At 44.1% G+C, this 27777-nt stretch overlaps 1 protein-coding gene and 1 pseudogene across 2 annotated transcripts; one reads left to right on the forward strand and one right to left on the reverse strand.

Moving 5' to 3' along the window:
• Nucleotides 1–10435: 10435 nt before the first annotated feature.
• Nucleotides 10436–27110, reverse strand: POPDC2 (popeye domain cAMP effector 2). 2 transcript variants are annotated; one of them, XM_016200149.2, is made up of 4 exons: nt 26620–27110; nt 22086–22194; nt 16263–16668; nt 10436–10521 (listed from the first exon to the last, which is right to left on the reverse strand). In XM_016200149.2, exons 1-4 carry the CDS (start codon nt 27108–27110, stop codon nt 10436–10438), a joined length of 1092 nt encoding a protein of 363 aa, XP_016055635.2. The 2 variants fall into 2 exon arrangements, with proteins under 2 accessions (XP_016055635.2, XP_087674001.1); XM_087817875.1 differs by lacking the exon at nt 10436–10521 and having other exon boundaries at nt 16165–16668.
• On the forward strand, nt 22298–23832 carry LOC107527322 (cell division control protein 42 homolog pseudogene; annotated as a pseudogene).
• Nucleotides 27111–27777: the final 667 nt, after the last annotated feature.

Raw genomic sequence — 27777 nt, forward strand, 5'->3', positions numbered from 1 at the left:
CACTATTCTCTGTGTCCTTGGGTTATGCATGTATGCATATAAGTTCTTTGATTAATCTCTCCCCACCCACTACCCCACCCCCGCCTTCCCACTGAGATTCATCAGTCTGCTCCATGCTTCTATGTCTCTGGATTTATTTTGTTCCTCAGCCTATTTTGTTTATTAGATCCCACATATGAGTGAGATCATGTAAAACAAAATCAGGAAGAATCAGAAAACCTGAATAGGCCAATAACAATTGATGAAATTGAAATTGAAGCAGTAATAAAAAAACTCCCAGCAAACAGAGGCCCTGGTCCAGGTGGCTTCAGAAGGGAGCTTTCTAATTCTTCAAGTTGTAGGGTTAGATAGTTTACTAAAAATTTTCCTTGCGTTTTGAGGTAGGCCTGTAGTGCTATGAACTTCCCTCTTAGGACTGTTTTCACTGTGTCCCATAGATTTGGGGTGGTTGTGTGTTCATTTTCATTTGTCTCCAAGAAGTGTTTGATTTCTTTCTTGATCTTACTGATAACCCACTCATTGTTTAATAACATGTTATTTCGCGTCTATGTGTTTGAATGTTTTTGAGTGTTTTGACTGTAGTTGATTTCTAATTTCATGCCATTGTGATCTGAGATGCTTGATGTGATTTCAGCCTTCTTGAACTTGTAGAGACTTGTTTTGTGTCCTAACCTGTGGTGTATCTTTGAGAATGACCCATGTGCACTTAACAGGGATGTATATTCTGCAGCTTTGGAGTGAAATGTTCTATAAATATCAGTTAAATCCATCTGATCTAGTGTGCCATTTAGAGTCACTGTTTCTGTGTTGACTTTTTGTCTGGAAGATCTATCCAGTGAAGTCAGTGGGGTGTTAAAGTCCATGACTGTGACTGTATTGCTGCTGATCTCTCCCTTAAAGTCCTTAAGGTTATTACTGATAGGTCCTTATTTATTGCCATTTTAATTCTTTATGCCTATGTTTCTCTCTCTATTTCTTCTCATTATTACAGCAGTCCCGTTAACATTTCCTGCAATGCTGGTTTGGTGGTGATAAACTCCTTTAGCCTTTTTTTTTCTAGGAAGCTCTTTACTTCACCGTCTATTTTGCATGATAGCCTTACTGGATAGAGCAATCTTGGTTTCATAATCTTGTTTTGCATTACCTTGAATACTTCATGCCATTCCCTTCTGGCATGTAGAGTTTCTGATAAGAAGTCAGCTGACAGCCTTATGGGGGCTCCTTTGTAGGTAACAGATTTCTTTTCTCTTGCTGCCTTTAATATTCTCTCTGTCTTGAATTTTTGGCATTTTAATTATGATGTGTCTGGGCATGGGCCTCTTTGGATTCTTCTTGCTTGGGACTCTCTGTGCCTCATAAACTTGTGTGACTTTTTCCTTCATCAGGTTAGGGAAGTTCTCTGCCATTATTTCTTCAAACAGATTCTCTAACCCTTGCTTATTTTTTACCTCCTCTGGCATTCCTATAATGTGAGTATTATTACCTTTCATGTTGTCCCACAGCTCTCTTAGACTGTCCTCCTGTTTTTAAATTATTTTTTCTTTTTGGATCTCTGATTGAGTGATTTGTTTTTACCCTGTCTTCTAATTCACTGACCCAATCCTCAGCTTCCTTTAATTTGCTGTTTATTCCTTCCAGTGTATTCTTTATTTCTGCTATGTCATTCTTCATTTCTAACTGGTGATTTTTTATAGTTTCCATATCTGTTTTCATGCTGTTGAGTATCCTTACAATCAGTATTCTGAACTCAATATCTGATAGATTACTTATCTCCATTTCATTTAGCTCTTTCTCAAAACTTCTCTTGTTCTTTCATTTGGGGCTTGTTTTTTGTCTCCCCATTTTGGCTCCCTATTTGGGTTTGTTTCTGTGTATTAGGTAGACCTGCTAGGACTCTCAGTCTTTTTTGGAAGGTATCTGGTGCAGGCCCATGTTAGATGCTGTTTGTGACTTGCCTTGTGTACCCTGTTCGGAGCTATCAGTAACCCATGGCTTGAGGTCCCCTCTGTTGGGGCTGGGTGCATTTGGACAGGACCAAGATGCACACCAATGTCTGCTTTCCCAAGGCCCGGGTCCCGAAGCGGATCAGGTAAAGACTCAAAGCACTCTGAGGCTTGCCTCTGCTTGCAGACTAATTAATCTGATTCTCTGAATGAGCCTCAGGCTGTAGAAACTCCACAGGGTGGGGCCAGAGGTTTACCAGTGGGGTGGGGCAATTGCTTCCCCCTCAGCAAAAGCTGCTGCTAGGAAGATAAATGTCTGCCTGTGAAAGATGTCCTCTGCAATTTGGGGGAATGACTTGGCACAGGAATCTAGAGGGTGCCCTCTGAGCTCTGTCTTCAGAGCCCACAACCATAGGTTCTCTTCACACAGATCCAGTCCATTCTGCCCTCCCTCTGCTGGAGCCCAAGGTGAGTGGCTACACATGAGACTTTGTGGGTTGGCTCTTTAAGAGGGTGCCTGCATTTTCAGCTGTCTCTCCCTGGCAGACAGAAACCCAGCTGCTTTTCACAGCCAGATGGTATGTGGACACCTTTCTCAGCTCTGGTGCTCTTGGCTGGGAAGCCCAGCCTGGGTTTTAGGCCCCAGCGTCCTCAGTGGGAACCCCCCACCCTGAGCTATTCCTCCGGACCTTCAGCTGCTGCCTGCAGGAGCCCAGCCAGCCTTCTTGCACCTCCGCACTTCCCACCAGTCTCTATGTGGCCTCCCCTTTTCCTCCTTGGTTATGAGGATGCTCTCCAGCTCGTCCTCAGTTGTAGTTGATTATTCAGGGTGGTTTTTTAATATTTTAGCTGTAATTCCACTTTGGTCACAGGAGAGTGTCACTGTAGCTTCCACTCAGTCCTCCTCCATCTCCTGAGCTTTGTATTCCTAACCCTATACTATGTTGATAGAACATCCTAACCCAGTTTCTACTTATGTCATCCCCATCTCCTTTTTTTATAACTTAATTTAACACACATTGCTTGGTAATGGAAAAGTGTCTGTCCGTGTGCCAGGTGCTGAGAATGCAAATACAAACAAGACAGGAAGGACTATCTCTTCAGAAGCTCACACATTAGTAGGAAAATAATAAAAAGAGCTATTGTGTGTCAGTGTTGGTGGTCTATAATTTACTTAAAACACTGCAGCATACACAATGGGATAAAGGAGTTCTATCTTTAGTTGCCATTCTAGGAATATTTGATCAATTATCCAAATTAAAAATAAATACCCTCTGGGCAGTCATCTGACATTCCATTGAAAGATCACAGTCCAGAAGTAGCTCCTATGATCACTTTAATCCTCTTCAAGTCCCCAAGTCTCCATATCCCCAACCCTCAGAAACCCTGGGAAGCTTTTACAACTACAGGTTCTAAGGCCAGAGCCCCCAGAAATTCAGTTTTAATGGCTTTGCTATGGGCCCAGTTTTATTACTATATATAAAATAATATGATATGTGTAATGTACAAAAATATTTATATAAATATATAAAATATATACTTTTAACTTTTTTATTATGGAGCATTTTAAACACATGCAAAATTAGAAAGATGACATAATGAATCCCCAGGTGCCCATCATCCAGCTTCAACAATTGTCAGCTCTCATGGCTGTCTTGTTTTGTCTATGGCACTGGCACTTTTTTTTACACTTCCCAGTTTATTTTAGTGTGCAACTAGGGTTAAGAATCATTGCTCTAAAGAAATAATTACAGTGGGATCATTGCAAACATAAAAGTATGTACCCAACATAGAGGAAGCAGGGAGGGAGATGGTAAATTCTGACCACGGAGGGAAAGGGGAGAATTTCCATGACCCCTCCCTGGATCCCAGGCCAGAAGCTGGGATCACTTGTTCACGTGCATGAAAAAAAAAAAAGGGGCCTTCTCAAATATATATATACACAAATATATATATATACAGGATGTCCCCCCAAAATGTATACACACTTTAACAGCTGATAGCTCAATTTTGAAAATGAAATCTATTTTAATAAGCACTGCCTTTATAATTCTTCAAAGTATGTGTATACATTTTGGGGGGGGGACACCCTATATATTTTGTTGAATTAAAGTGGGGTTTACTAGAGTAGATTAAGTAACAGTGTAAATGTGATTGTTTTTTAAAAATATGTTTATGTTTGTGATGAAGACAATACAGATGTTAAAATAATTTAGAAACTACTGGAAGGAAAAAAGGAGGAGAGAAATAAGAGATACGTGGTGAATAACAAGGAATTGGGTTATGAGAAACAGAATTCAGGGGAAAGAGAAGGAACCAAATTGGAGAAAGATGGAGTCGCCAGTGTTTTCCTCTCAGACACTTTAGGGGAGGAGCAGGGTGAGAAAGCCCAGCTGCCCATGACCAAGAGTTGAGGGGTGGCAGGCATCAGGCCTGAGCTCTTTGGCAGGGTCCTGATAAACCAGACAGAAAGAACCTCATTCCTCACTCATGCAAGGGTGAAAAAGAAAATGTTCTGGCTTCAATAGGGGGGCAGAAGAAAAAGAAAACTGGAAAGTGGAACTAGAAATTTCTTAAAATTCCAAGTGATAAGCTCATCCACATTGAGCAGCTGAGTTTAACAAAGATCAACTAAATGCCAGGCATGTGGCACTGTGTGAGGTGCTGGGACTACAGCAATGGGTAAGAATCTGCCCAGCCCTCAAGTGCCTAGAGAGGATGTCTAGAGAGGGTGGTGACAGCTGAGGGAGGTAGTCCCAGAGGACTCTATGAGAACTGAAAGGGCCAGGTTAATTCTGACAAGGGTCATGAAAATCCTCCCTTTTTCCCTCCGTGGCCAGAATTTACCACCCCCCCTCCCTGCTTCCTCTATGTTGGATACATACTTTTATATTTGCAGTGATCCCACTGTAATTATTTCCTTAGAGCAGTGATTCTCAACCCTGGTTGCACATGGATGGCAGGGAGAATGTGGGAAAGAAGGAGGCATTTGTACTTGCCTTGAGGGATGAGTAAGATTCAGGCTGTAGGGCCAAGAAGTAGAGGGCAGGCCCTGCCCTGGTAGCTGTTGGTTAGAGTATGACCAACATGCCAAGGTTGTGGGTTTAATCTCCCCTCAGGGCACATAGAAGAAGCAACCAGTGAATGCATAGCTAAGTAGAACAACAAATCCCTCTCTCTCTCTTTTAAAATCAATTTTTAAAAAAAGAGGAAGTAGAGGACAACTCCAGGCTATTGAGCATTTATCTGTTGGCAGCAGGCAATTGGAAATCATGTGTTGTGCAAAAGAGGACTCTTGGGAAGGATCACGTCAGAGAAGTCAACTAAAAGTGAAATAAAATCTCATGATCTCTAGGGACATTTCTGAGCAGGGAACACGTGTTGGTGTATAAATTCAGTGACAAGTAAGAGTGAAACTGTTGAGAGCTTTGCTCACTTTTCTTCAGTTACTCAGAGTTGTGGCGGGATTTCTTTGTTGGTTAGAGCATTGCTTAGACATGCCAAGGTTGCAAGTTTGGTCTCTAGTCCGGGCACATAAAGGAAGCAACCAGTGAATGCGTAACTAAGTGGAACAACAAATCAATTCTCTCTCACTTTCTCTCTCTCAAATCAATAACTTAAATTTCTTTTTATTTTTCATTTTATTTTATTATTTTTTAAAATACATCTTTATTGACTTCAGAGAGAGGAAAGGAGAGGGAGAGACAGATAGAAACATCAATGATGAGAGAGTCATTGATTGAGCCCGCAACCCGGGCATGTGCCCTGACCGGGAATTGAAGCCCAATCGCCCGGATCCCAGGTCGATGCTCAACCGCTGAGCCACGCCCGGCCGGGCTAAATTTCTTTTTAAAAAACATGATCCGTGGGGGAGTCTATAGAAAATCAGGATGTCAAGAATATAAAGGGATGCCCTGGCTAAGTGACTTGGTTGGAGCATTGTCATATAGACCAAATGGTTGCAGGTTTGATTCCAGGTCAGGGCACACACCTAGGATGCAGGTTCGATCCCTGGTCAGGGTACCTACAGGAGGCAACCAATGGATGTTTCTCTCTAATTGATGTTTCTCTCTCTCTCTCCCTTCCCCTCTCTCTGAAAACCAATAAAAACATATCCTCAGGTGAGGGTTTTAAAGACAGAAAGAGAGTCCTGGCTGTTTTGTCTCAGTGGTTAGAATGTCAGCTCTTGGACCAAAGGCCGGGTTTGATTCCTAATCAAGGGCTTGGACCTTGCTTGCAGGTTCGATCCTCCGCCTGCCAGGGCGCATTCAGGAGGCAACCAATCAATGTGTCTCTCTCACGCTGATGTTTCTCTCTCTCCCTCTCTCTCTCCCCCCCTCCTTTCCACTCTCTAAAAATCAATGGAAAAAATACCCTCAGGTTAGAGTTAGAAAGAAGAAGAATATAAAGGGAAGAAGGTACAGACTTCTAAGGTACAGACAATTCTCCCCAGGGTCTCTGCTAGGTGTCTGCCTCTGTGTTCCCATAGCCAACATATGTTCTGCTCTTTGGTGCCTCACAATCCTGCTGAGCATTTCAATCATCTCAACTGTTTTCTTTGCTTTGTTTTCTCTACTCAAGCCCTTCAGATCGTGAATATTTATGAAACAGCTACTCTGTGGTATGCACTGAATACAAGCTACCTCGGCAATGCTTTGAGTACACCATTTCCCTGATCACTCCCCAGTGCTTTTTAAAAATATATATATATGTTTTTGTTGATTTCAGAGAGAAGAAGGAAGAGGGAGAGAGAGAGAAACATCAATGATGAGAGAGAGTTATTGATCCGCTGCCTTCTAAACGTTCCCCACTGGGGATTGAGCCCGAAACCCAGGCATGTGCCCCGACCTGAAATTGAACCGTGACCTCCTGGTTCATAGGTTGACACTCAACCACTGAGCCAAGCCCTCCCCATTGCCTTTTAATCAGAACTCAGATTCCACAGCTGGTCACTAAGAGCCATTGGTTCTCTTCCTCTCCAGGTATCACTCCCTTGTCTCCCAGGACTCTGACTTAGAGTTTTCCTTTCATCTGAATTGCTCTTGCCTTGCCTAACAGCTCAAAGTCAACTTTGTCATGAACCCTTTCTGATCCCAGAAATAGGAAGGGACATCTTCTGCTGAATGTCTGTAAGTCACATATTGGTTTCAACCACTTATGTAATGTTTTCCACAATGGACTAACATAGTGAGTCAGGGACCCAGCTTCCTCTTAAACTATTTATGGGCCACAATAAGCCAATTTACACTAGAGATTGAGGAGTCTTCTGGGAAAAGATTAATCCTTAGAGGGGTCAGGCCCCAGGATCTTGACTTAATAAGGCCTTGGTGCGGAGTGGGGAGGGGACCTATAACTCCTGTCTCTCCTTTTCTAGATCTCGAGTTCCTTCAAGGATATATTTCAAAAACAAAACTAACAAGACTAATGGAAAGACTCCAAGATTTTGGGCATGGGCAACTGAGTGAAGAAAAAGACAGAGAGCAGACGGTAAGGTGGGCAAGATGAGACTCAAGAGTTATAAAACTGTTTTGGGTTAGAGATCCATTCCAGAGAATAGGAAAAAAGGAGAGAAAGAATACTTCCCAGCTCCTTTTACAAAGTCGGTGTAACCTTGATATTAAAACCTGACAATGATATTACAAGATACATAGATGCAAAAATCCTAAACAAAATATTTGCAAACCAAGTTTAGAAATATATAAAGAGGAAAATACATCATAATAAAATTAGATTTGTTCCAGGGATGCAAGTTTGTTTTGACTTTTGCATATCTATTAATGTAATTCATTAACAGAATAAATGAAAAAAATAAGCTAGATAAATGCAGAAAATCATTTGATAAAATTCAATACTTGTTCATGATCTTAAAAGAATGCTTTTAGAACATCAGGATTAGAAATTCTTTAACCTGATAAGGCTATCATAAAAACCTAGCAGCACATGTCATACTTAATAGTGAAATATTGAAAACATTTCACTATGAGAGAAGGATGTCTTCATCATCCCTGCTAGTCATCCTGTACTGGAGGTCCAACCCAGTGCAACAAGGCATGAAAAAAAAAATGAAGAAGAAAGAGGAAAATTAAAGTATGCATAGGTCAGGAATGAAGAAATACAACTATCACTATTTACAGATAACATAATTGAATCTATGGAAAATCCTGAAGACTTTATGGATTAATTATTAGAATTGTAAGTGACTTTATCAAGATCACTAGATAGAAGGTGAAGATACAAAAATCAATTCTATTTCTACATGCTAGCAACCAAAAATTAGAAAGCAAAAAAATATTAAATGATAACATTTACAATAGCATCAAATTAATCAGATACCTAGAAATAATTCTAACAAAAGCTGTGCAAGGATCTCTACATGGAAATCTACAAAACACTACTGATGGAAAAATAAAGACCAAAATAAATGAAGTGCTCTACTATATTCATGGATTTAAAAAATATCAATTATCTACCAACCTGACTCACAATGTGGATGTAATTCTAATAAAAACCCCAACAGAGTTTATCATTTTGTGGAGGTTAACAAGCTGATGGAAATACAAAGAGCAAGGCCAAGAATAGCAAAGACTTGAAGAAAGAAGTTTGAAGATCACCAGATATTAAACTTATTATACAGCTACAATAGCTACAACTGGTGGTATTGTCAACGGATAGAAAAACAGACTAATGGAAGATAATAGAAGATCCAGAAACAGACCTTCGGGCATATGGCAAAGGGGACACTGGTCACTAGTGGGGGTAGGATAATCAGCTCAGTAATAGTGCTGAGTCTATTGGATATCCTCTGGAAAATAACAAATTTGATCTGTATGTCATAGATACACACACGTCAAATCCAGGTCAATTGCAGATCTGTGACTTGTAAAACAACAAAACATCTAGAAGATAACAGAAAAATATCGTCAATGGAAGAAAAGATTTCTTAAACAAGACACAGAACACACTAGGATAGAAAAAAGTGATAAAATTTTGACATTGAAATTAAGAATTCATGTTCATCAAAAGATATCATTTAGAGAAAAATAGTGAGTCAGAAAGTGGGTGAATATATTTGAATATAGAGGCAATGAAGAACTTTTAACTTGAATATCTAAAGAATTCCTTTAAGTCAATAAGCAAGAGCATACAAACAAACAGGGAAATGGACAAGGTCTAGAACAGGCACTGCACAGCAGAGAATATGTGTGTGGAAAATAAAAACACAATAGAGGTCCTCGACCTCATTATTCTTCAGGGAAATGAAAATTAAAGCCACATGATATGCTGCTACATACACCCAAATGGCCAATTTTTTTTTTTTTTTTAATGAAAATGCCAACTATTGGGGAGGATGAGAAACAACTAGAGCTCTTCTACACTGCTGGTGGGAATATGAATTGGTATAATCACTTAGGAAAACTGTTTGATAATACTTACTACAGTTGAACTTATGCCTTAGTAATCCAGGCCTAGGTATATACCTGAGAAATGTATGCATGTGTGCACCAAAAGACATGTGCAAGAATGTTTATAACAGCAGTTGCCCCAAGCTAGAAACTACTCCAAACTCATCAGTAGTAGAACAGATAAATAAATTGTGGTATATTCATACAACATAGTACTTCTACAGCAACAAAAGTGAACAAACTATTGACAGAGCAAGAGATGCGCAAGAATCCCCAGGTGGTCCAGCTGTTTGAGCCTTCCCAGGCTAGGCCCCAAACACATGATCGAGAAGCCTCGGAGATGATTCCAGCCCTAGCCACTGCCTGAATACAACAGCATGAGAACCCTTGAGTGGGAACAGCCCAGTTGAGCCCAGGCAAGCCCCACATTCATGAGCAAAATAAATTATTGTAACTATTTTAAGTCACTGTTTTAGGGATGAATGCCCACAGCAATAGGTAATTGGAATCTAGGTTGAAGTATTTAGGGGAGAAAGAAAATAGAATACGTTAAATTTCTAAATCCACTTAAAATTCTATTCCCACACATTGAATTTTAATTAAATTTTTTAAAAAACACACACACAGTGAGAACTTCTTGGATAGCTGACATTTCACTCATCCTTTCAGAAGGTTAAAAGAAACAACACAGGGAAAGGAACTGAGTGGTTTATTGAGTGCTTACTAGGTGCCATGCTGTGTTCTCAGTGCTTTACCTAAATCAACTCATAATCCTCACAACAACCCTGTGAGGTGGGTTATAGTCCCCACTTTGCAGATGAGGCCCAGAGAGGCAATGTAACTTGGCCGAGATTCTGAAGCTAGTAAAGAATGGAACCTGTGCCTTTTGCCCTCGTAGATGCCTTCTCCTAGCAGGAAAGCTGGCGACGGTGAATCTGTCACTCGGGACCCTGGTGTAGCTGAAGTGCTGGCACCTCTGTGTGTGCTTCAATCTTGCCTGTGAGCCTCCCAGAAGGCGAGGAGAGGGGGTGCATACAGGACCTTCCTTCGAAGGTGAATGTGGCCAGAGAAAAGATATCCCAAGGATCCTTAAAGTTCAGGAGTGCGGATTGGAGCCAAGGGGGCCTGTCTGGTAGACTTAACTTGAGAGTAGCTCTGGAGAGGAATTCTAGAAGCTGTGGAAAGAAAAAGAGGGGGGATTTTAGCACTATAGCTCCCAATAGCTTGCCGAACTTCATAGAGTTCTTTTACCTTTTTTTTTTTTTAACCTTTAAAAATTCCCAGTGTTTTAACTGTACTCAGGTGCAGTTGTATCTTTGAATCATTTCATTCTAGAACATTAGGATGAGTCAGCTTTGAAGTTATCTAGTTCAATTCTCTCAATTTATAAGTGAAGAGACCAAGAGATCAACTTCTGTTGCCTCCAAAAAGAAGCTGTAGAACTTTACTTCCTAGCACTACTGAATGAGTTTTTAAAAACTCTGTCGAGAAAAATGGGGCGTTTTATAAGACCTCTCTCTTTTATTTTTACAAAGAGAGGCAAATGAGGCCTGTGAGACATAAGTAGAAGAAGAGCCAGGGAATGAACACCAACTGCAGGCTACTGTAACCCAGGGGGCAGGTAAGTCTGATTTACCTGACTGCGCGGAGCCTCAGCAGGTAGAGCAGGGCTACCACCTGGAGACCCAGAACCTGAGACCCCCCCCCACCAGCATCACCTGTCATGTCACCTTCAAGGGCAAATTTTCTGCCAACGAGTCTTTACAGGTTCTGGGAGAAAAGTGCTGTTTAACAACACTGACAGCTACCCAAACACCTTGCAGCACTTCAGAGGGAAAGAGCCCGAATATAGTGTGACCTGTCTCCTCCTAAGCAAATGAAGGAAAACAGATGAAGTCCTGGCCATCACTTCGTTATTCAGGGGCTGAGGAGCTAGTGTGCATTTCTTTTTTTTTTGGGGGGGGGGGGGCTCCACCTTTTTGCTGTTCCTTTAGTTGTGAGGGGATTCTGCCAATGGCCACCTTCCCTGAAAAGCCAGACTGGGGTAAATAAAGGGGGGAAGTCATGTAAATCTGAGAGAGAGAGAGAGAGAGAGAGAGAGAGAGACGGCCAAACAATTCTACACACATATAAATACAGTTTGCATTAAACTTGTGCTGTACAATGTACAAACTGCCTTTGTATATTTTATCTCAATTACTCCTCACACAGCAACCTGGTAAGGCAAACCTCCTATTAGTAGGTATTAATTATCTCTTAGACTATTGGTCCTGCTCTGCAGATGAGGAACTGCTCTTGATGGTGGTTGAGTGGCAGGACTAGAGTCAGATCTCAGAATCACAGAACCGTACCATCACAGAGTTAGAAGGCACCTTAATAGCAACAGCCTAAGGCATTCTTCTCTTGGGGCCAGAATGGCCTTTAAAAATCTCTGAGATGATTTCTTTGTGTCCCTGCTTGAACTCTTTCAGTGATGGGTAACTCACTATTCTGTGAGGCAATCCATTATTAATAATAAGCTGAAACCCTTCTCCTTATAGCTTTCAGCCTTTAAGACATCTTTTATCCTCAAGAATCACACCAAATTAAGGCAAATTCTAATTCCCCTCTTTTTATTTATTTATTTTTTAATTTATCTTTATTGTTGACAATATTACAGATGTCCTCTTTTTCCCCCCCATTGACCCCTACTACCCTCTTCCCCACCCCCAGGCCTTCACCACACTATTGTTTGTGTCCATGGGTCATGCATACATGCATAGAAGTTCTTTGGTTAATCTCTTCCCACCCACTCCCACCTTCCCTTTGAGAATTGTCGGTCTGTTCCATTGCTCTCTTTTTAAAATGCCCATCTTGCAGGTTAAACATCTTCAGTTCTTTCAACTGTTGCTCATGATTACTCAGGATGTGATTACCTGGCACAATCCCTGAAATATCTGTATACTGGATACTCAGTAAATGTTTGTTGAGTTGGTTCTCCAGCCTTTGGTACCCTGTCTTGGTCCTGACATTTTTCCCTGACCACAATCAGTCTCCATATTATAATCTCTTTCTCATTTGTTTGTTTGTTTAAATAATAGAGAGAAAGAAAACAATATATAGTTTTTACTTTCCAACTACAGAATTTTGAAAACAACTTGAACATGTAATCAAAATCAGCCCCATTTCAGACAGCTTTCAATTAATTAATGATAATGGGCTCATTGTTTGACCTAACTGAGCACCTCGCAGATGTATTCACTGAGCATCTCCTACAGCTAAGACACCAAATTGAACACTGTGAGAGCATCCAGGCATTAGATGGGAAACTTCCAGTGCAGACAGGGATACTGCAGGGTGGAGCTGTAAGACCCTGCGCGGATACACTATCCAGCAGCACTGCTTTTCTTGTTAAAAGAAATAGCACCCATTTGTGGTTCAGTTCTGGGCACCTCAAGACTAAAAATTGAACTCTTCAAGAAAGAGCTGCAGTGGGAGCTCTGACTGTGGCTAGCTGGTGTTCAGTTGGATCGGTACAAGGGACAAGCACGGGTGTCAGTGTGATGAAGCTGTGTCATTCTTAACCGTGCGGAGTTTAGCCAGCGTCCTGCCTTATGTAACTGCTGTGCTGGGGTAAATAGCAATGAGCTTCCGATTTTGTAACCGAAGAGCCAGGGGGTGGCTGGTGAACTGTGCCTTATTTTATAAAGGAAACGATAGCAAATTGCTACCAGTCACAGGGGACTATGTTTATTCATTACAGTAATGACCCTCGAAGGAGTTTAATGGCAAATAAGTTAAATCAAACATCCCAAAACACAATTCCAGAAAGGGATTCCCGGTTTAAACTATACCATTATCACAGGCTGATCAGAAAGGCGTCTGAAATTGGGCCAATTTGATCATGTTTTCAGGTTGTTCTGAAAACTGTGGTTTGCAAGAGAACTATGATTTTTCCTTTCTCTCTATGGCTCAAACAAACATTTAAAAACCTACTCTCTTTGTATTGCAACTACTAGTACTTTAGAATGTGAGCTATATTGGCAATTTTCTCACCTTGAGCTTCAGAAATGGCGGAATTTGGAAAGAGGCATTTCTTATGAGAGTATTAAGGGTGGAGGAGCTTGGGGACAGCTGTGGCCTCCTTTCATATGGAACATCTGCATTGTCATCACATGATAAAATCCACAGCTACAGAACGGAGGGAACCTTGAGTAGAGCAGGACCCACCACCCAGCAGGGAGGAAGAGAGTCTTACGACACAAGAGAAACTGGAGTGAAATATAGCAGAGTTATTGCTGAAAGACACTCCCGTGCCCGGGGCTTGTGTCCATTGCACTGCTGACCGACTCCTTCCCCTTTCCTCCTCTGAACAACTCACCCTTTGCCTTCTTTCACAAACCCAAGAGGGCCTTTGGGGGCCAACTCGTCAAACGAAGAGAGTAAGTTTCAGTGAGGTCGTGTGGTTTGCAAAAAGTAGCAGAGCCAGACATAGAAGCTTGGTCTCTGGCCTCCCAGTCCAGGTCTCTTCCTTATTTACCACGCTGCCTGCCCACGTTTGGGAAAACTTCTGCATGAAATGTGTAGCAGCCTAAAGTTAGGAGTTTTTATACCTGCATTTAAGTGGTTTTCTTTTCTTCCTTTTTTTTCCTTAGAGAGAGAAACATCGACGTGAGAGCGAACATCGATGGGCTGCCTCCTGCATGGCCCCTATCGGGGATCCCAGGATCCCGGGCATGTGACGGGGAATCAAATTGGCAACCTTCCAGTGCATGGGACAAGGCTCAACCAACTGAGCCATGCCAGGAAGGGCTTAAGTGGTCTTCTTTTCTTTTTTTTAATCCTCACCTGAGGATATTTTTTCCATTGTTTTCAGAGAGAGTGGGAGGGGGAAAGAGAGAGAGAAACATTGATGTGAAAGAGACACATCAATTGGTTGCCTCCCACATGTGCCCAGACCGGGCCTGGGGATCGAGGCTGCAACCGAGGTACATGCCCTGGGTACAAACCCAGGACCCTTCAGTCTGCAGGCCGACGCTCTAACCACTGAGCCAAACCAGCCAGGGCGAGCGGTTTTCTTTATAGGCAGAGGGAGAAGTGCTGATCTTGGAAGAGCCAGGACAAAAAACTAAGTTGGGGGTACAGGATAGTTTAGGAGGAAGAATAGATAGAAGGCAGGAAAGTGGGGGGAAGAAAAGGAAGGTCACAGAAAGATCAATACGTGAACAATGACGTGGAGAAGACGTAGAGGATGAACATGGAGAGAGGACATTAACTAAGAAGAGGAAAGGGTGTTTCCTCTTTCTGAAGAGCAGCAAACTGGGGCAACCGAGGACTGAGCGGAGGTCAGAAGGAGGGAAGACGTAAGAGAACCGACAGAGCCACGAAAAGAGGAGGGGACCAGGGAGAGCATGTGAACACCGAGAGCTGCTGTGAGTTAAGAGCATGTTCAGGGGGCGGGTGAGTTGGAGAAAGAGGGACCCACAGGACCTAATCCTTGTGCCTGGATGGGGGCGCGAGTGGGTAGGGAGGTGAATATCGGCACAACGGGAAAGGGGCCATGAGAACGGACAATGCAAGTGAAGTGGGTCGACAAAGTGATCTTGGGTGTTAAATAGATCCTTGGAATTACCCCAGAATTAGCTCAACTATGGTTCTAGGGACGCTGGTAGCCCAGGAGATGATACAATCCCAACCTATAAAACCAAATATCTAACCTCTTAACATTCACCTCTCTTGCCTCTTTCATCACTTATATAACTTGTTTTTCAAAATACACAAACATTCACTCATTCACCTCGTGTACCCTGGAAACCTTTCTCCCTGAGCTAGTTCCTCAGGAAATTTGTCAGAGCTTCCCCAAGAACGAATGGTCTCTTAGGGCCTGCCCCCCCTTACTAGGAAACGCCTTCTAAGTCGAAAACTGTGGTGTTTTCCTCAGGAAAAGCCAGGCCTCCACGTGGGTGTGTGGAGTCCCAGAGGAGAACGTCACAGCATTGCGAGAGCAGCAAAGGGGACATGAAAGCAGTTCCCAGAACTGCTCAGTACAGCCTTTCTCAGGGACCCCTCTGATCTACGAAGGAAATCCTGCAGGTACCGTCAGTCCTCCCAGACTCGAGCCCGCTCCACCCACACGGGTGTGGTTTGCGGGGAAAACCAGCCCTCAGCATACACATCAGATCACAGTCACGTTCAGTCAGAGCAGCACCCAGTGCCCTGCCTGAGCCACGGGCACACTTTCTACTAGGAGAGAGGAGGGCAAGGCGGGCACATTTTCCTCCCAGGGTTATTAGCCTGGATCCCAAGCCTCTTTGAAACACGCAATTTTAACAGATAACTGCCCAACCCAGGCTGAACAATGACTGCCTTCCAGAGCTGACTCTATGCCAGGAAGAACCAATAGGAATTAGAGCCATGCCAGCTTTCTCTCCCCTATAAAATGCATGCCACACACACACACACACACACACACACACAAAATGCATGCCACAAATAAAATCTCCTTAAACTATTCGCATAAACTTGCGAAAAATTTACCAACCTATCTGCTTGCTCAAAATGTCAACCAGGCCACTTTCAAAAATGCAATCACATTGAATAAAGGACGAGTTAGAAAATCCCCTCATGCCTGCATGCACCTGCAGTGCGTTACTATGGGCAAGGGTGGGTTAACGCCACTTTCTAGGAGTCCTCTGAGAGGACAGGCTTCCTGAAATGCTTTTTTTTTTTTCTCTTATAAGCTGAGTTAAGGACACTTGTTGGCAGGCAGGTGTGGCAGCTGCCTTCTGAGTACTTACACGGGATCCTGAGCCGGTGGCTGTGCCCATGTTAGTTCTCCCTCACCTCATGTACTCCCCATCACTCCTATAATCCATGAACGATTCTGATCCTGACACCTCCTCAAAATCCTCCAGCACCAGACTGGTGGAGTCCTCACCCAGGACGCCGCTGTCAGGCCGGGACATCCTGGCCCGGGAGAGCCGAGCAGGGGGATTGGTGGCAGCTGGAGGGGGAGTACAAGGGGGTGTTTGCTGGACAGAAGTGGGCATGGCCTGAGGAGGGGATGCGGCTGGCTCATGGGCTTCTTCCTCCTTCTCGGACTCCGGCCCTGAATCTGAAGCAGCAGAGCCCAGGACGTGATAGAGGCTGGGGAGACGGACGTCGAAGCACAGCCCGAACTTAGCAAAGAGCTTCTCATTGAGAGCGTAGAGCTTTTCTGAGATGTCATAGCCGAGCAGGGCCGAGAAGAGCCGGGAGATGTATCGATCTTTGGCCAGAAGAAGGTAGAGACTTTTCCGGGGCCAGGAAATGTAGCTGCATGGGGTCTCTGCAGTCAGAGTGACCTGAGGGGGGTCAGGAGTAGAGAGTGAAGACTTAAACCAGAAAATATGTTCATGTTAAGCAGAGAGAAACATATATATAGTTACTTGGTAAACAATTGCACTTTTATTGAAGAAGCTGTGGGAGCACCTCTCCCCCTGTGGCCTTGCCTGGAGGGGGTCCAGTGAATGACTTAATTGTGTGCTCTGATGGGCACATATCCTTGTCAGAAGCCCTGGGATCAGCCATGCATTTACTGGGCCCTCACCTCTTGGAGCCTCAGTGTCTACATCTGGCCTCCTCAGCTCTCACAGTCTATGGCCCCATGGCTGATGCCACTAATGGCTACAGAAGGGTCTTAGTCTGATGAAACTTCAAGAGAGAGAAGGGGCTCCTAGTGCTCTGAAGAAAGGTCAGAATGGTGATGACAGCTTGTTTAAAGAATAAAGGAGGATACTATAGGGATGCAAGAGGAGCTGGAAAGCATTTTAGTTGAAGAGCTTCCCTGGGTATCAGGAATGCCAAGCTGCAGCAGGTGGACAGATCATTAGCCTGGGATTCAAGTCTGTGAAATTGCTCTTGACTTGGCCACTGCAAGTAGCCAGACAGATCTGATGACTAAAGTCAGAAAAAGGGCACACAGGATGAAGAAATCTTCAGAACACAAAGTCAAAAGGCACCCCACTCTCCATTGATTTAGTCATCTAGGAATTTCTGAGTTTTCAGTATGTGCCCAGGATGCAAAGCTAAATTACACTTGCAGGGTAAATAATGTGTGTCCCGCACACAGTAGGTGCTTGATAAATCTTTGTTAAAACAATGATGAGTGGTAGAGCTGGGGTTAAAGTGAAAACATGCTTGGGATAGTGAAGGACAATAGTATAGAATTACACAATTTAAAAATATATATATATCTTTATTGATTTCAGAGAGAGGAAGGGAGAGGGAGAGAGAGAGATAGAAACACCAATGATGAGAGAGTTGCCATTGATTGGCTGCCTCCTGCAAGCCCCTGACTGGGGATCGAGCCTGCAACCCCAGCATGTGCCCTGACCAGGAATCAAATCACAATTTCCTGGATCCTAGGTCGATGCTCAACCTCTGAGTCACGCCTGGCTGGGTGAGAATCACACAATTTTTAATAAGCTAAGTGGCCAAAATACTTTAATAGTGAGAAGGTTGGCAGAGTTCATGATGAAAATTTGTAAATGGAGACAATGGAAATGATCATGATGATGATAGTAGCTAATATTTATTGAGAGATGACTCAATTGTCAGGTGTGGTGTTAAGTTATGAATATGGATTATTGAATTAAAGGTAAGGTTAACTTTACATTCTTTCTTAGAGATTTTATACAATCCTCATAGTTCTTGCCTTGCCTACCAGAGCTCCCATTATCTTTGTCTCTTCTCCCTTTCCCCCTGCAGTACCCTTCTTTCATTTTCTTTACTCATTTCTCCCTAATTATCAGCTAAAGATAGGGTCTTGAACCACCTCATCAAGGCCAGAAGCTGGTATAAGCTTCCAGATTTACCCCTTTACCAGCTCTGTGACATCAGACAAATTACTTAATCTCTCTGAGCATGTTGCTTCATGAGGAGGAATTTTGAAAGTAGTAAGTACTCACAATCCATTCATTGCTAACCATTAAGCAAGTGGTCACTGTCCGCCATGGCCTGTACTTTAGATATGCTTACTAACAATTGCCAAACAAGAAATCAGAATCCCGAAGAAGCGGGCATTTGGAAGAGCTAATATGGACGTAAACAATGTCCTTAGGGCCGAACTTAAAGACTGGGCATTCTTATGAACTTGCCGCTACTTCTCCCATCTTAAAATAAATCAAAATTTTAAAAATGAAAATCCTCTTTCCTCACTTCACTTCTTTGGTGAACCATCACTCCATTAATTTGTTCTCCTTTTCAGCAAAACTCCATAAAATATGTTGTCTATACTTGCCATCTCCAACTCTTCTCCAATTACTCTCTGCTAAACCAGTAAAGGGTTGCCCCTAACAGTCCACAAACACAGTTCCTGGTAAGGTCACCAATGACCTCAAAGTAGCAGTGGTCAGTTTCCCTGGTGTTCAGCCCTGTTGACTGCTTCCTCTCTGATATACTTACTTCACTCGATTCCCAGGACACCATATTCTCTTGGTACAATCTTCTGATTGCTCACTTTCAGCTTCCTTTGCTGCTTCCTCTTTTTCTCTCACCTTCTAAACACTAGAGTATCCCAGGGCTTGGCTCCTGAATCCCTCCTCTGTCTAAACTCACTCACTTGGCAATCCCGTCCAACCCAACAACTTTAAATATCATCTGTATGCCAATGACTCCGAAATTTACATCTCAACCTCAGGCCTCATTCCTTAATTCCAGACTCAAATATAAATTGCCTATTCAGCATCTCTATTTAAATGTCCATAGATGACACAAATCTAATATATCCCAAATTGAACTTCTCCCCCCGCCCCCCAAACCAACTCCACCTACAGTTTTCCTTATCTCAGTTGATTGCAGCTTCCTTCTTCTAGTTGCTCAGGCCAAAAGTCTTGGAGTTTTCCTTAATCCTATCTCTCACACACTACATCCAATGCGTTAGGAAATCCTTTGGCTCTATCTAGGAAATATATGCTCTGACCCTATATGATGTGGCTCCTAGTAACCTCTCTGACTTCCCCTCCCGCTACCTTCTCCCCTCCCTGTCTCCGTCCCAGCAGCATTGGCCCCCTTTCTGTAGCTGAAACATGCTAGCCCCTCCCAACATTGGGCCTTTGCACTGGCTCTTCCTTCTCTCTGATATGTTCTTCTCCGAGATGTTCACAGAGCTCACACTGTCGCCTTCTTCAGGTCTTTGCTCAGATGTCACCTGCTCAACAAGATTTCCATGACCCTATTTAAAATCGCAACTATGTCTCACACTACTCAATTTTTTAAACAGCAGTTATGATTGTTTAACATATCATATAATTTACTTAGTCATTATATCTATGGTTTTTTTTGCCCTCCCCTACTAAAATATAAATTGCATGGAGGCAGGGAATCTTCATCTGTTCTGTTCACTGATAATTCTAAGCACCTTCAACAATTCCTGGTATATGGTAAGTATACATATCACTGAAGTGAATGAATGATTCAGGTGAAGATTTTCCACCTCGTATGTTGTTAAACAACCTAATGTCACTTTCTCATGTTCTGTCTACAATCCTTCCCCAAAGATCTTCAGGAAACCTGTTTATTAACTTATGTCTGTAAATTTGACAAGCTTTTTCTTTAATTCTCACCTCAGAGTTTGGCTGAATTGATTAAATGAGATAACATATGAAAGAGGCCCTGGGCCCAATAAAAAGTGAGAGGTGGGATGAAATGTCCATTCATTTGTGGTAAGCGCGATAAGAATTATGGTTCAGGATATGGATTGCCACCTTAGTCAACAAAGGCTGTAATTCAAGGCAAGGACAAGATGAACTATAACTCAGGACAGCACTTGACATTTGCAAAGAGGAAATGGGACTTTACACAGCAAACATGTCGATCTCATTGATCCCAAATGAGGCGCATGCTAAAAATATAAATGGGAGGAATATGACGGTACCTACATTCCAGGCTGCGAGGTCATCTGGGGTTATAGCCCTTCCTTTCAAGTATAACTTAGGGGAGGACACTCATCTTATCCACCACCTGTTTCTCAGTATCACTGTCAGAAACTGAGCCTGTTCCTGCTGGCTCAGGATCTGACTCAGCCCTCCTAGAGGTTCTTATGGCCCTGTGGGGGCGGGGGGAGTTCTCAAAGAAGAACACTGTGTGTGTGTATGTGTGTAGGAACCTGATCAGAGGGGGCCTAAGGCTGGTAGTCCTGGCAGGGGGATCAGGATTACCTCTCAGGCTCTGTCCTCACAGAGCCAGGAGTCAGGGTGGGTGGGGCGGAAGCAGGCCCAGCCAGGTGGTACTGCCTGGCATGTGTCTATTATGGGGTTGGCTCGTATGCTAGCCTGAGAGGCTCCCTGATAAAAGCGGTAGGAGAAACATGGAACCTAGTGCTGGCAAACTATCTGGTAAGGGGAATCCCTGTAACAGAACTCGTGTGTGTGTGTGTGTGTGTGTGTGTGTGTGTGTAAACTCTACCCTACTGGTGGCCCCTACCATTTTTTTTTTTTAATTTATTTTTTTTAATATATCTTTTATTGATTTCAGAGAGAGGAAAGGAGAGGGAGAGAGAGAGATAGAAAAATCAATGATGAGAGAGTCATTGATCTGCTGCAGCTCACAACCCAGGCATGTGCCCCGACCGGGAATTGAACCCCAATTTTCTGGATCCTAGGTCGACACTCAACTGCTGAGCCATGCCCGGCTGGGCCCCTACCATTTTAAAAAAGATCAGAAATAGTAGAGCCAGGCAGCTTGGCTTTGCCACTTTCTAGATTACCTTGGACAGATTACTTGATGGTTTTGAGCCTCAGTTTTCTTATCTGTAAAATGGGGGTAATAATAATATCTAGCCCAGAGGATTGTGTGAGAACCAATAAGGCAATGATATAATATGTAGTGCCTGCCACATATTAACCATTCAGTAAGTGAGGACTACAAAGAAGGCAAGCGAAGTCTGGGGATTGGCAGGGAAGAGAGGAGGGGACAAGCAGCCAGGTTCCCACCTTAAGGTGTGTATGTGAATGCCCCATGGAGTCCTCTGAGACACCAACTGCCCACTGACAGGACAGTTCAGCCAATGTTTATTGACCACCTACTGTGTTCAAGTGACTGTCCTTTAGAGCCTGAAGATAGAGAGAAGGGGAAGCCCAGCTTTCTACCTCAAAGAGTTCACTGTGCAGAAGACAGAGAGGAAATCAGATCCTTAGAGAGTAATAAGTGCACCAGGCAGCGTAAGTAGAAGGAACAGAAAGGTACACAGGCAGGACAACGGGCTCTGGGGGTGGAAGCTGGTGAGGTCAGTCTGGGCCGGCTTCACAGGAAGTGAGATGCCACAGCCTCATCTAGATGGGCAAACACATTTCAGGTAGAAGGGGCAGGAGGGGCCAAGGCATGGCAGGGCAAAACAGCGTGCTGTGTTTAGAGCAGTACTTCCAGTTCAGTACGGCTGGGATGAGCAAAGAGTGGGGGGGGAGGGGGGGGAGATAAGCTGGATACCACTACAGGTCTTAAATTACTTTCTAAGAAGCATGGGTTCTTACACTGTGGTCCCCGGGGTCTTCTGGAAGGGTTTTAGGCATAGGAGTGACATGACCCACCTGTCAGTGGTCGGTAGCCATCCCTCTTCCAGGAGCCCAGGTGTTCTTTGCACAGAAGGAGAGCGCTCTCACCCCCTAGCATCATATTGGCCGTGGCTCCAAGGACGGACGTCAGAGGGGAGAGGTGGGGGAGGGACTATTGCTGGGTTACAGTGGGATGAGCGGGGTGGTACTGCCATGGGGCTCCCTATTACCTGGAACACCCCCTCCTCAGAGGGCTGCAGTGATTCCCACTCGGGAGAGTCCATGAACTGGTAAGGAAAGACGTAGTGCAGAAACTGCCCATCCTGGCTCACACGAACCCTGGCAAAGGGAGAAAAGAGACTGTGGGAAAAAGGGAATGGCTCCCCAAATCCTCTTCAAAGTCTAAATGACATTAAAAAATGGAAAATGATTATGATCCAGTATGGGTTTTTCCCTCTTTTCCCCAGAAAACAGAGTTTTAGCTTCAACTTCTCTTCTAAAATGAGTTATACCAAGAAAGGAGGTGTCTCTATGAGGCAAAGGGAGCAGACAAAAAGATCTCTAAGGAGAAGCTGAGGTCATCATTGGATCTGAAACAGTTAAAGTGCACAGAAAACTGTTTCAGCAGTGCAGACAATTAAATGTGCTGTTGTGGGAGATGGTGCCGTTGGTAAAACATGTCTCCTGATATTCTACACAACAAATTTCCACCTGAGTGTGTACCAACTCTTTCTGCCAACTATGCAGTCACAGTTATGATCAGTGTAGAGCGCTATACTCTTGGGCTTTTTGATACCACAGGACAAGAGGGTTATGACAGATTACAGCTGCTGAGTTATCCACAAACAGATGTGTTTCTAGTATGTTTTTCAGTGGTCTCTTCATCCTCATTTGAAAATGTGAAAGACAGTGGGTGCCTGAGATAACTCACCACTGTCCAAAGACTCCTTTTCTTGCTTTGGGGACCCAAACTGATCTCAGAGATGACCCCTCTACTATGGAGAAACTTGTCATTTGCCAAGGACAAACAGACACTTGCCAGAATGGCTACCATCATTCAACAAACAACACGTGCTGGCGAGGGTGCGGAGAAAGGGGAACCCTAGTACACTGCTGGTGGGAATGCAGACTGGTGCAGCCACTGTGGAAAACAGTATGGAGGTTCCTCAAAAAATTAAAAATGGAACTGCTGTTTGACTCAGCGATCCCACTTCTGGGAATATATCCTAAGAATCCTGAAACACTAATCAGAAAGAACTTAAGCACCCCTATGTTCATAGCAGAACAATTTACAATAGCTAAGATCTGGAAACAGCCCAAGTGCCCATCAGTAGATGAGTGTATAAAAAACTGTGGTACATTTACACAATGGAATACTATGCAGCTGTTAAAAAGGAGCTCTTACCTTTTGAAACAGCATGGATGGACCTGGAAACTATTATGTTAGGTGAAATAAGCCAGTTAGAGAAAGAGAAGTATCACATGATCTCACTTATATGTGGAATCTAATGAACAAAATAAACTGACAAACAAAATAGGCCCAGAGGTGTGGATGCATGGAACAGAATAACAGATCTTGGGGTGGGGGTGGGGGGGGCAGGAAGAGATTAACCAAAGAACATATATGCATAACCCATGAACAGACAATAGTATGGGGAAGGCCTGGGCTGGGGCAGGGGTTGAGCGGAGGGGCAAAAAGGGAGAAAATGGGAGACATCTGTAATACTGTCAACAATTAAAAAAAAAAAAAAGCCTGTCATTCCAGAGACTGCCAAAAAGCTGGCTTGTGACCCAAAGGCGGTCATGTATGTGGAGTGTTCTGCACTCACACAGAAAGGTCTAAAGAACGTATTTGATGAAACAATATTGGCTTCCCCGGAGCCTCCAGAACTGAAAAAGGGGTGTGCTACTATGAGCATCCCTCCAGCACCCTTTCTGCACAGCTGGTGTCAACATCATACTAAAAACAATGTCTAAATCAAACTAAAGGCTAAAAATGAAAAGTTCAGTTTTGCATTAATGACCAAGGCCCTGCACTTACCCACATGCACTGGTGTGAGACAAGGTCCACAGGCAGGGCCCCTTCCCCCTTCTCAGTACTAGTTAATTTTGTGTAATTGCGTATTGCTAGAAAAGTAACCAGTGCTAGTTTTTGTTATGTTGTTTTGTTGTTGTTGTTTAAAAGCAAGGCGTGCCTGCGGTGATGCTGTAACAGACTAGTTTGGGTTGTTGAAGCTGCTCCCCAGTTCCACCCTGGAGAGTAATCTGGGATGCCTAGGTGTTTGTTTGTTTGTTTCCCTTTTTCGTTAGTCATTTTTAAAACTTCATGAGCCATTGGACAGCCCGTAAGGGGAGGAGTACGGAGTGATTCCACATTCCACTTCCTACATGTAGTTTAGAAAACATGTTCCCCACCTGTGCCCTCCCTAACCAGCAGAGGAAATGCCTCAGTTAACAGCATACTCCGTTTTGAAAGTCACCTTATCTCTCCATCCTTGAGTGGGTACAGACTTGAGGAAACTCACGAGTGGGCGGAGCCTGTCTTGCCCCTCCTCTTTTCCAGAATGCACTATATATCTGACTTTGACTTTCAAGGAAATTTGTCAACCATAACATTTGATGATTTTATTAGAAGTTCATTTCTAACGTCTTTTCCAGAAGATCTTAGACAATCAGTTGCCTGCTCTGGAGGCTGTGCATGTGTGAACTGGTGTTCTGAATAATTAAGAAATTCTCCCACAGCTAAAAACAGGGTGATAAACTTTGAGGAAGTCATTTTCTAAGTCTTGAAAGGGACTGATTTGCCTTTATTAAAATAAAGCAAAAAGGATGTCTGAGGTTTCAGCAACGGTTTCCAGATGAGAGTCTGTCTCTGGGTGGGGAGAGCAGCACAACAAATTCCCCTCCCTGGCGGAGCGTTGGCCTGCTGCGTTGAGGTGCGTGGTGCCTCGCCACAACCAGCCAAAGGGGCAGGATCCTCTCGTAAAACCTGAGCCTGCTCGTAGACTAGAAGCCTCTTCCCCAGCTCCAACCTAGCAAAACTGAGAGGGTGATATTGAAAAATAACAAAACAGAACTCTTACTCCAAACCTTGAAAAGCAAGAAATAAAAATAAAAATGGCCTAATTTCTGACTCGGGTTTTCGATGCTAAGTATACTAAGAAAAGCCATGCTGAGAGAGCAAGCCCCTCTCTCCCCTTCACAGGGAAGTGGTCTTATAGAAATTCATGGTCGATCCACCATATTAAGGATACCTGAACCATACAATAATTATAACATATTTCCATAAGTGAGCAGCATACAAGCGGAGTGGGCATTTCCCCCACCAGTCTCAATTCCCTCCTTTGAACAGAGAGGAGTTAAGAGGAGCAAGCAAATGACATGGATCTCAGGAACGAGCACATTTCCTAAATTGTCTTTATTTTAAGCATAGAATTGTAGGTGGCAAACATTTTGGCAATAGTCATAATGTATTTCTATTTATGCATGTATTTGTTTACAAATAATTGCATTTGCTTACACTTCAGTTCACTCAGATAAAATAAAATTTCTCCCCACAAAATGTGATAGCTTTTTCAATCCAGGACCTCTGACTCAAAAAAAAAAAAAAATATATATATATATATATATATATATATGTATATATATATAACATTTTTTATTCTAAACATTAATAGATAAATGCATATTATCACTAGTAGTAGAAGTTATAGTACCATCATCAAACTCTATTTTTCCACTGTGTGATTGGCAGTCTTATCTGGTTTCATTTCTTTTCCCCTTAAAATAGAGCCTTGTGATTACTAGCTTATCTTTTCTACCACATTCTCTTGGCCTCAAGAAAGCAGAGGAGGAAACTGAAGACAAAGCCTTTTGAAATACTTTGCTTGCTTTCCAGAGCCAGCACCAGTGCACCAGATTTGCTGCTCAGCCGCAGATCAAGTCCCACTAAGGCTCCACAACTGCCTACCAAATGTGAAGCAGAGACTCCGTGCAGGCTGTCGGGCACACACTGACCCCGACTGAGACCGCTACTGCTCCTGTCTGACTGTCAGCCTCCTTGACAGAGTCAGCCAGGCGTCTCCACCAAATCCTCAGCGAGACACATGTGGGCCTCACCATTCTCCCCTCAGCCTCTGGCCCTCAGATTTACAGTACCTGACTTCTTGGCCTGTAAGAAACTTACTAGAACTACTGGGAATGGAAAAGTGGACAAGGGGCATTCCCTCGCCATACCTGGGCGTGTACAGATGGCTCTTCCAGAGTCTGTACAGGACATCCCCAACATCCCTGATGCCCTGGCAGGGAACAGGGCTTGCAGGAAACCCCTCTGTTTGGGCACTGGTCCCTGTACATAGTGGGCGCTTGGCAAATGTTAAATGGACATGGGAGGAATAAATTAATCTTATTGAAATGCTCAGTTTTCCAAAGCTTACAGAGCTACTGCTATAGCTTAGGCATAACACACTGGTGTGTGTGGGGGTGTGGGGGTGAGTGTGGTCATTTCAGACCCAGGCTTGGGAAGCACTCACCCGATACCTCCCAGCAGCAAGTGCGCACACAAGCCTTCCTACCAGTCAAGAAGCTGCCTCATGATCTAGTTTCCTCTGGGAAAATACTCAGAAAGAGGAAGCAAACCCATGCTTAGAAAAATCTATTTTGGTGTGTTTTACTTGCCACATCCTTCCCTCAATGGAAAGGGACATGAAATGGAAAGGGACTTACTGAGAAACGAGAAGCGTGGGCAGTGACAGAGTAGCTTACCGGCCAGAGAGCAGCAGGGACAGACGGTTGATGGGCGTCTCGCCCTCCACGGCATAGGTCTGCTCCGTGGCCAGAGTCAAGACCTGCTCCTCGCAGCAGCGAACAATCTCCTTGTACGCCTGCATGGGCACCTGCAGGGGCAGACACAGCGTCTTGTAGAGGAGCTCGAACTCCTCAGGGAGGGTGTCCTTGCGCAGGCGGTAGACCAGGTGTGCCAGCTGGAGCACGCAGGCCGCTGCCAGCAGGATGTTCCAGATGACAATGTCCAGGCCGCAGGCATTGAACCAGCCCCACAGCACATAGCACACGTAGCCCGTGCCTAGAAAGCCAAAGAAATAGAAGCATCCATGTACCCCACTGCCCCCCATGAAGCCCAGGAGGAAGACACAGTTAGCCAGGTGGTAGAGAGCCCCTTCCACATCCTGCCTCCAGCCAGCGCACACCGGCCCCTGCCAGAGACGCTGGCCCAGCGTGCTGCTGCTGGTGCTCATCTTCGGGGCGTCTCAAAGCCTTGCCGGGCTCCAAAACTGTCCCACATAGGAAATTCCGAAAACGGAGTAGTCTGTCCTCCTAGGCGTCTTCTCACCTCTGGCTTCGCACCACCAGCTTCTCCTCTGCAAGGAGCAATGCTTCTGGGAGCTTTGGGAATGAATGGCAGGACATAGTACACTTCATGGAGAAGCTGAAGCCTTTACCCTCTCTCCCTCAGCAAGGCGCTGGCCCTCCCGGCGGAGCTCTGGCGAGCTTTCCTGGCTCCCGATTTCTTAGGCCAGTCTTCCCATTTGGCTCTTAGCAGAAAACCTAACTTGTCCCGAGGAGAGGCCAGCACTGTGGGCCTGAGAACTTCAGCAGCGAGCGACAGCGAAGGGGCTGCAGCCGGCTCTGTTTTCCCAAACAGAATGAGGAGCCCAGCACAGGAGGCACACTTGTGTTCCATTTGGAATGTGTCTCTCTTGGCACCGGAAGAAAGGGTGACCCCAGATGGATACCATGTTTGGAATTGGAATACAAGAGGTACTGGCAGTGAGAAAAAACAGGCCAGGCACACAGGCTGGCTGGCAGGGCACTTAACATACCTCCCCAGAGGACAAGATAAGACCTCGGGGGCAAGAGAGGCAGGCAGGGGAACACAGGAAAAGCCAGCACGGCGTTTACCAC

Source organism: Miniopterus natalensis, chromosome 6 (assembly GCF_054644295.1).
Source record: "Miniopterus natalensis isolate mMinNat1 chromosome 6, mMinNat1.hap1, whole genome shotgun sequence".
NCBI lineage: Eukaryota > Metazoa > Chordata > Mammalia > Chiroptera > Miniopteridae > Miniopterus > Miniopterus natalensis.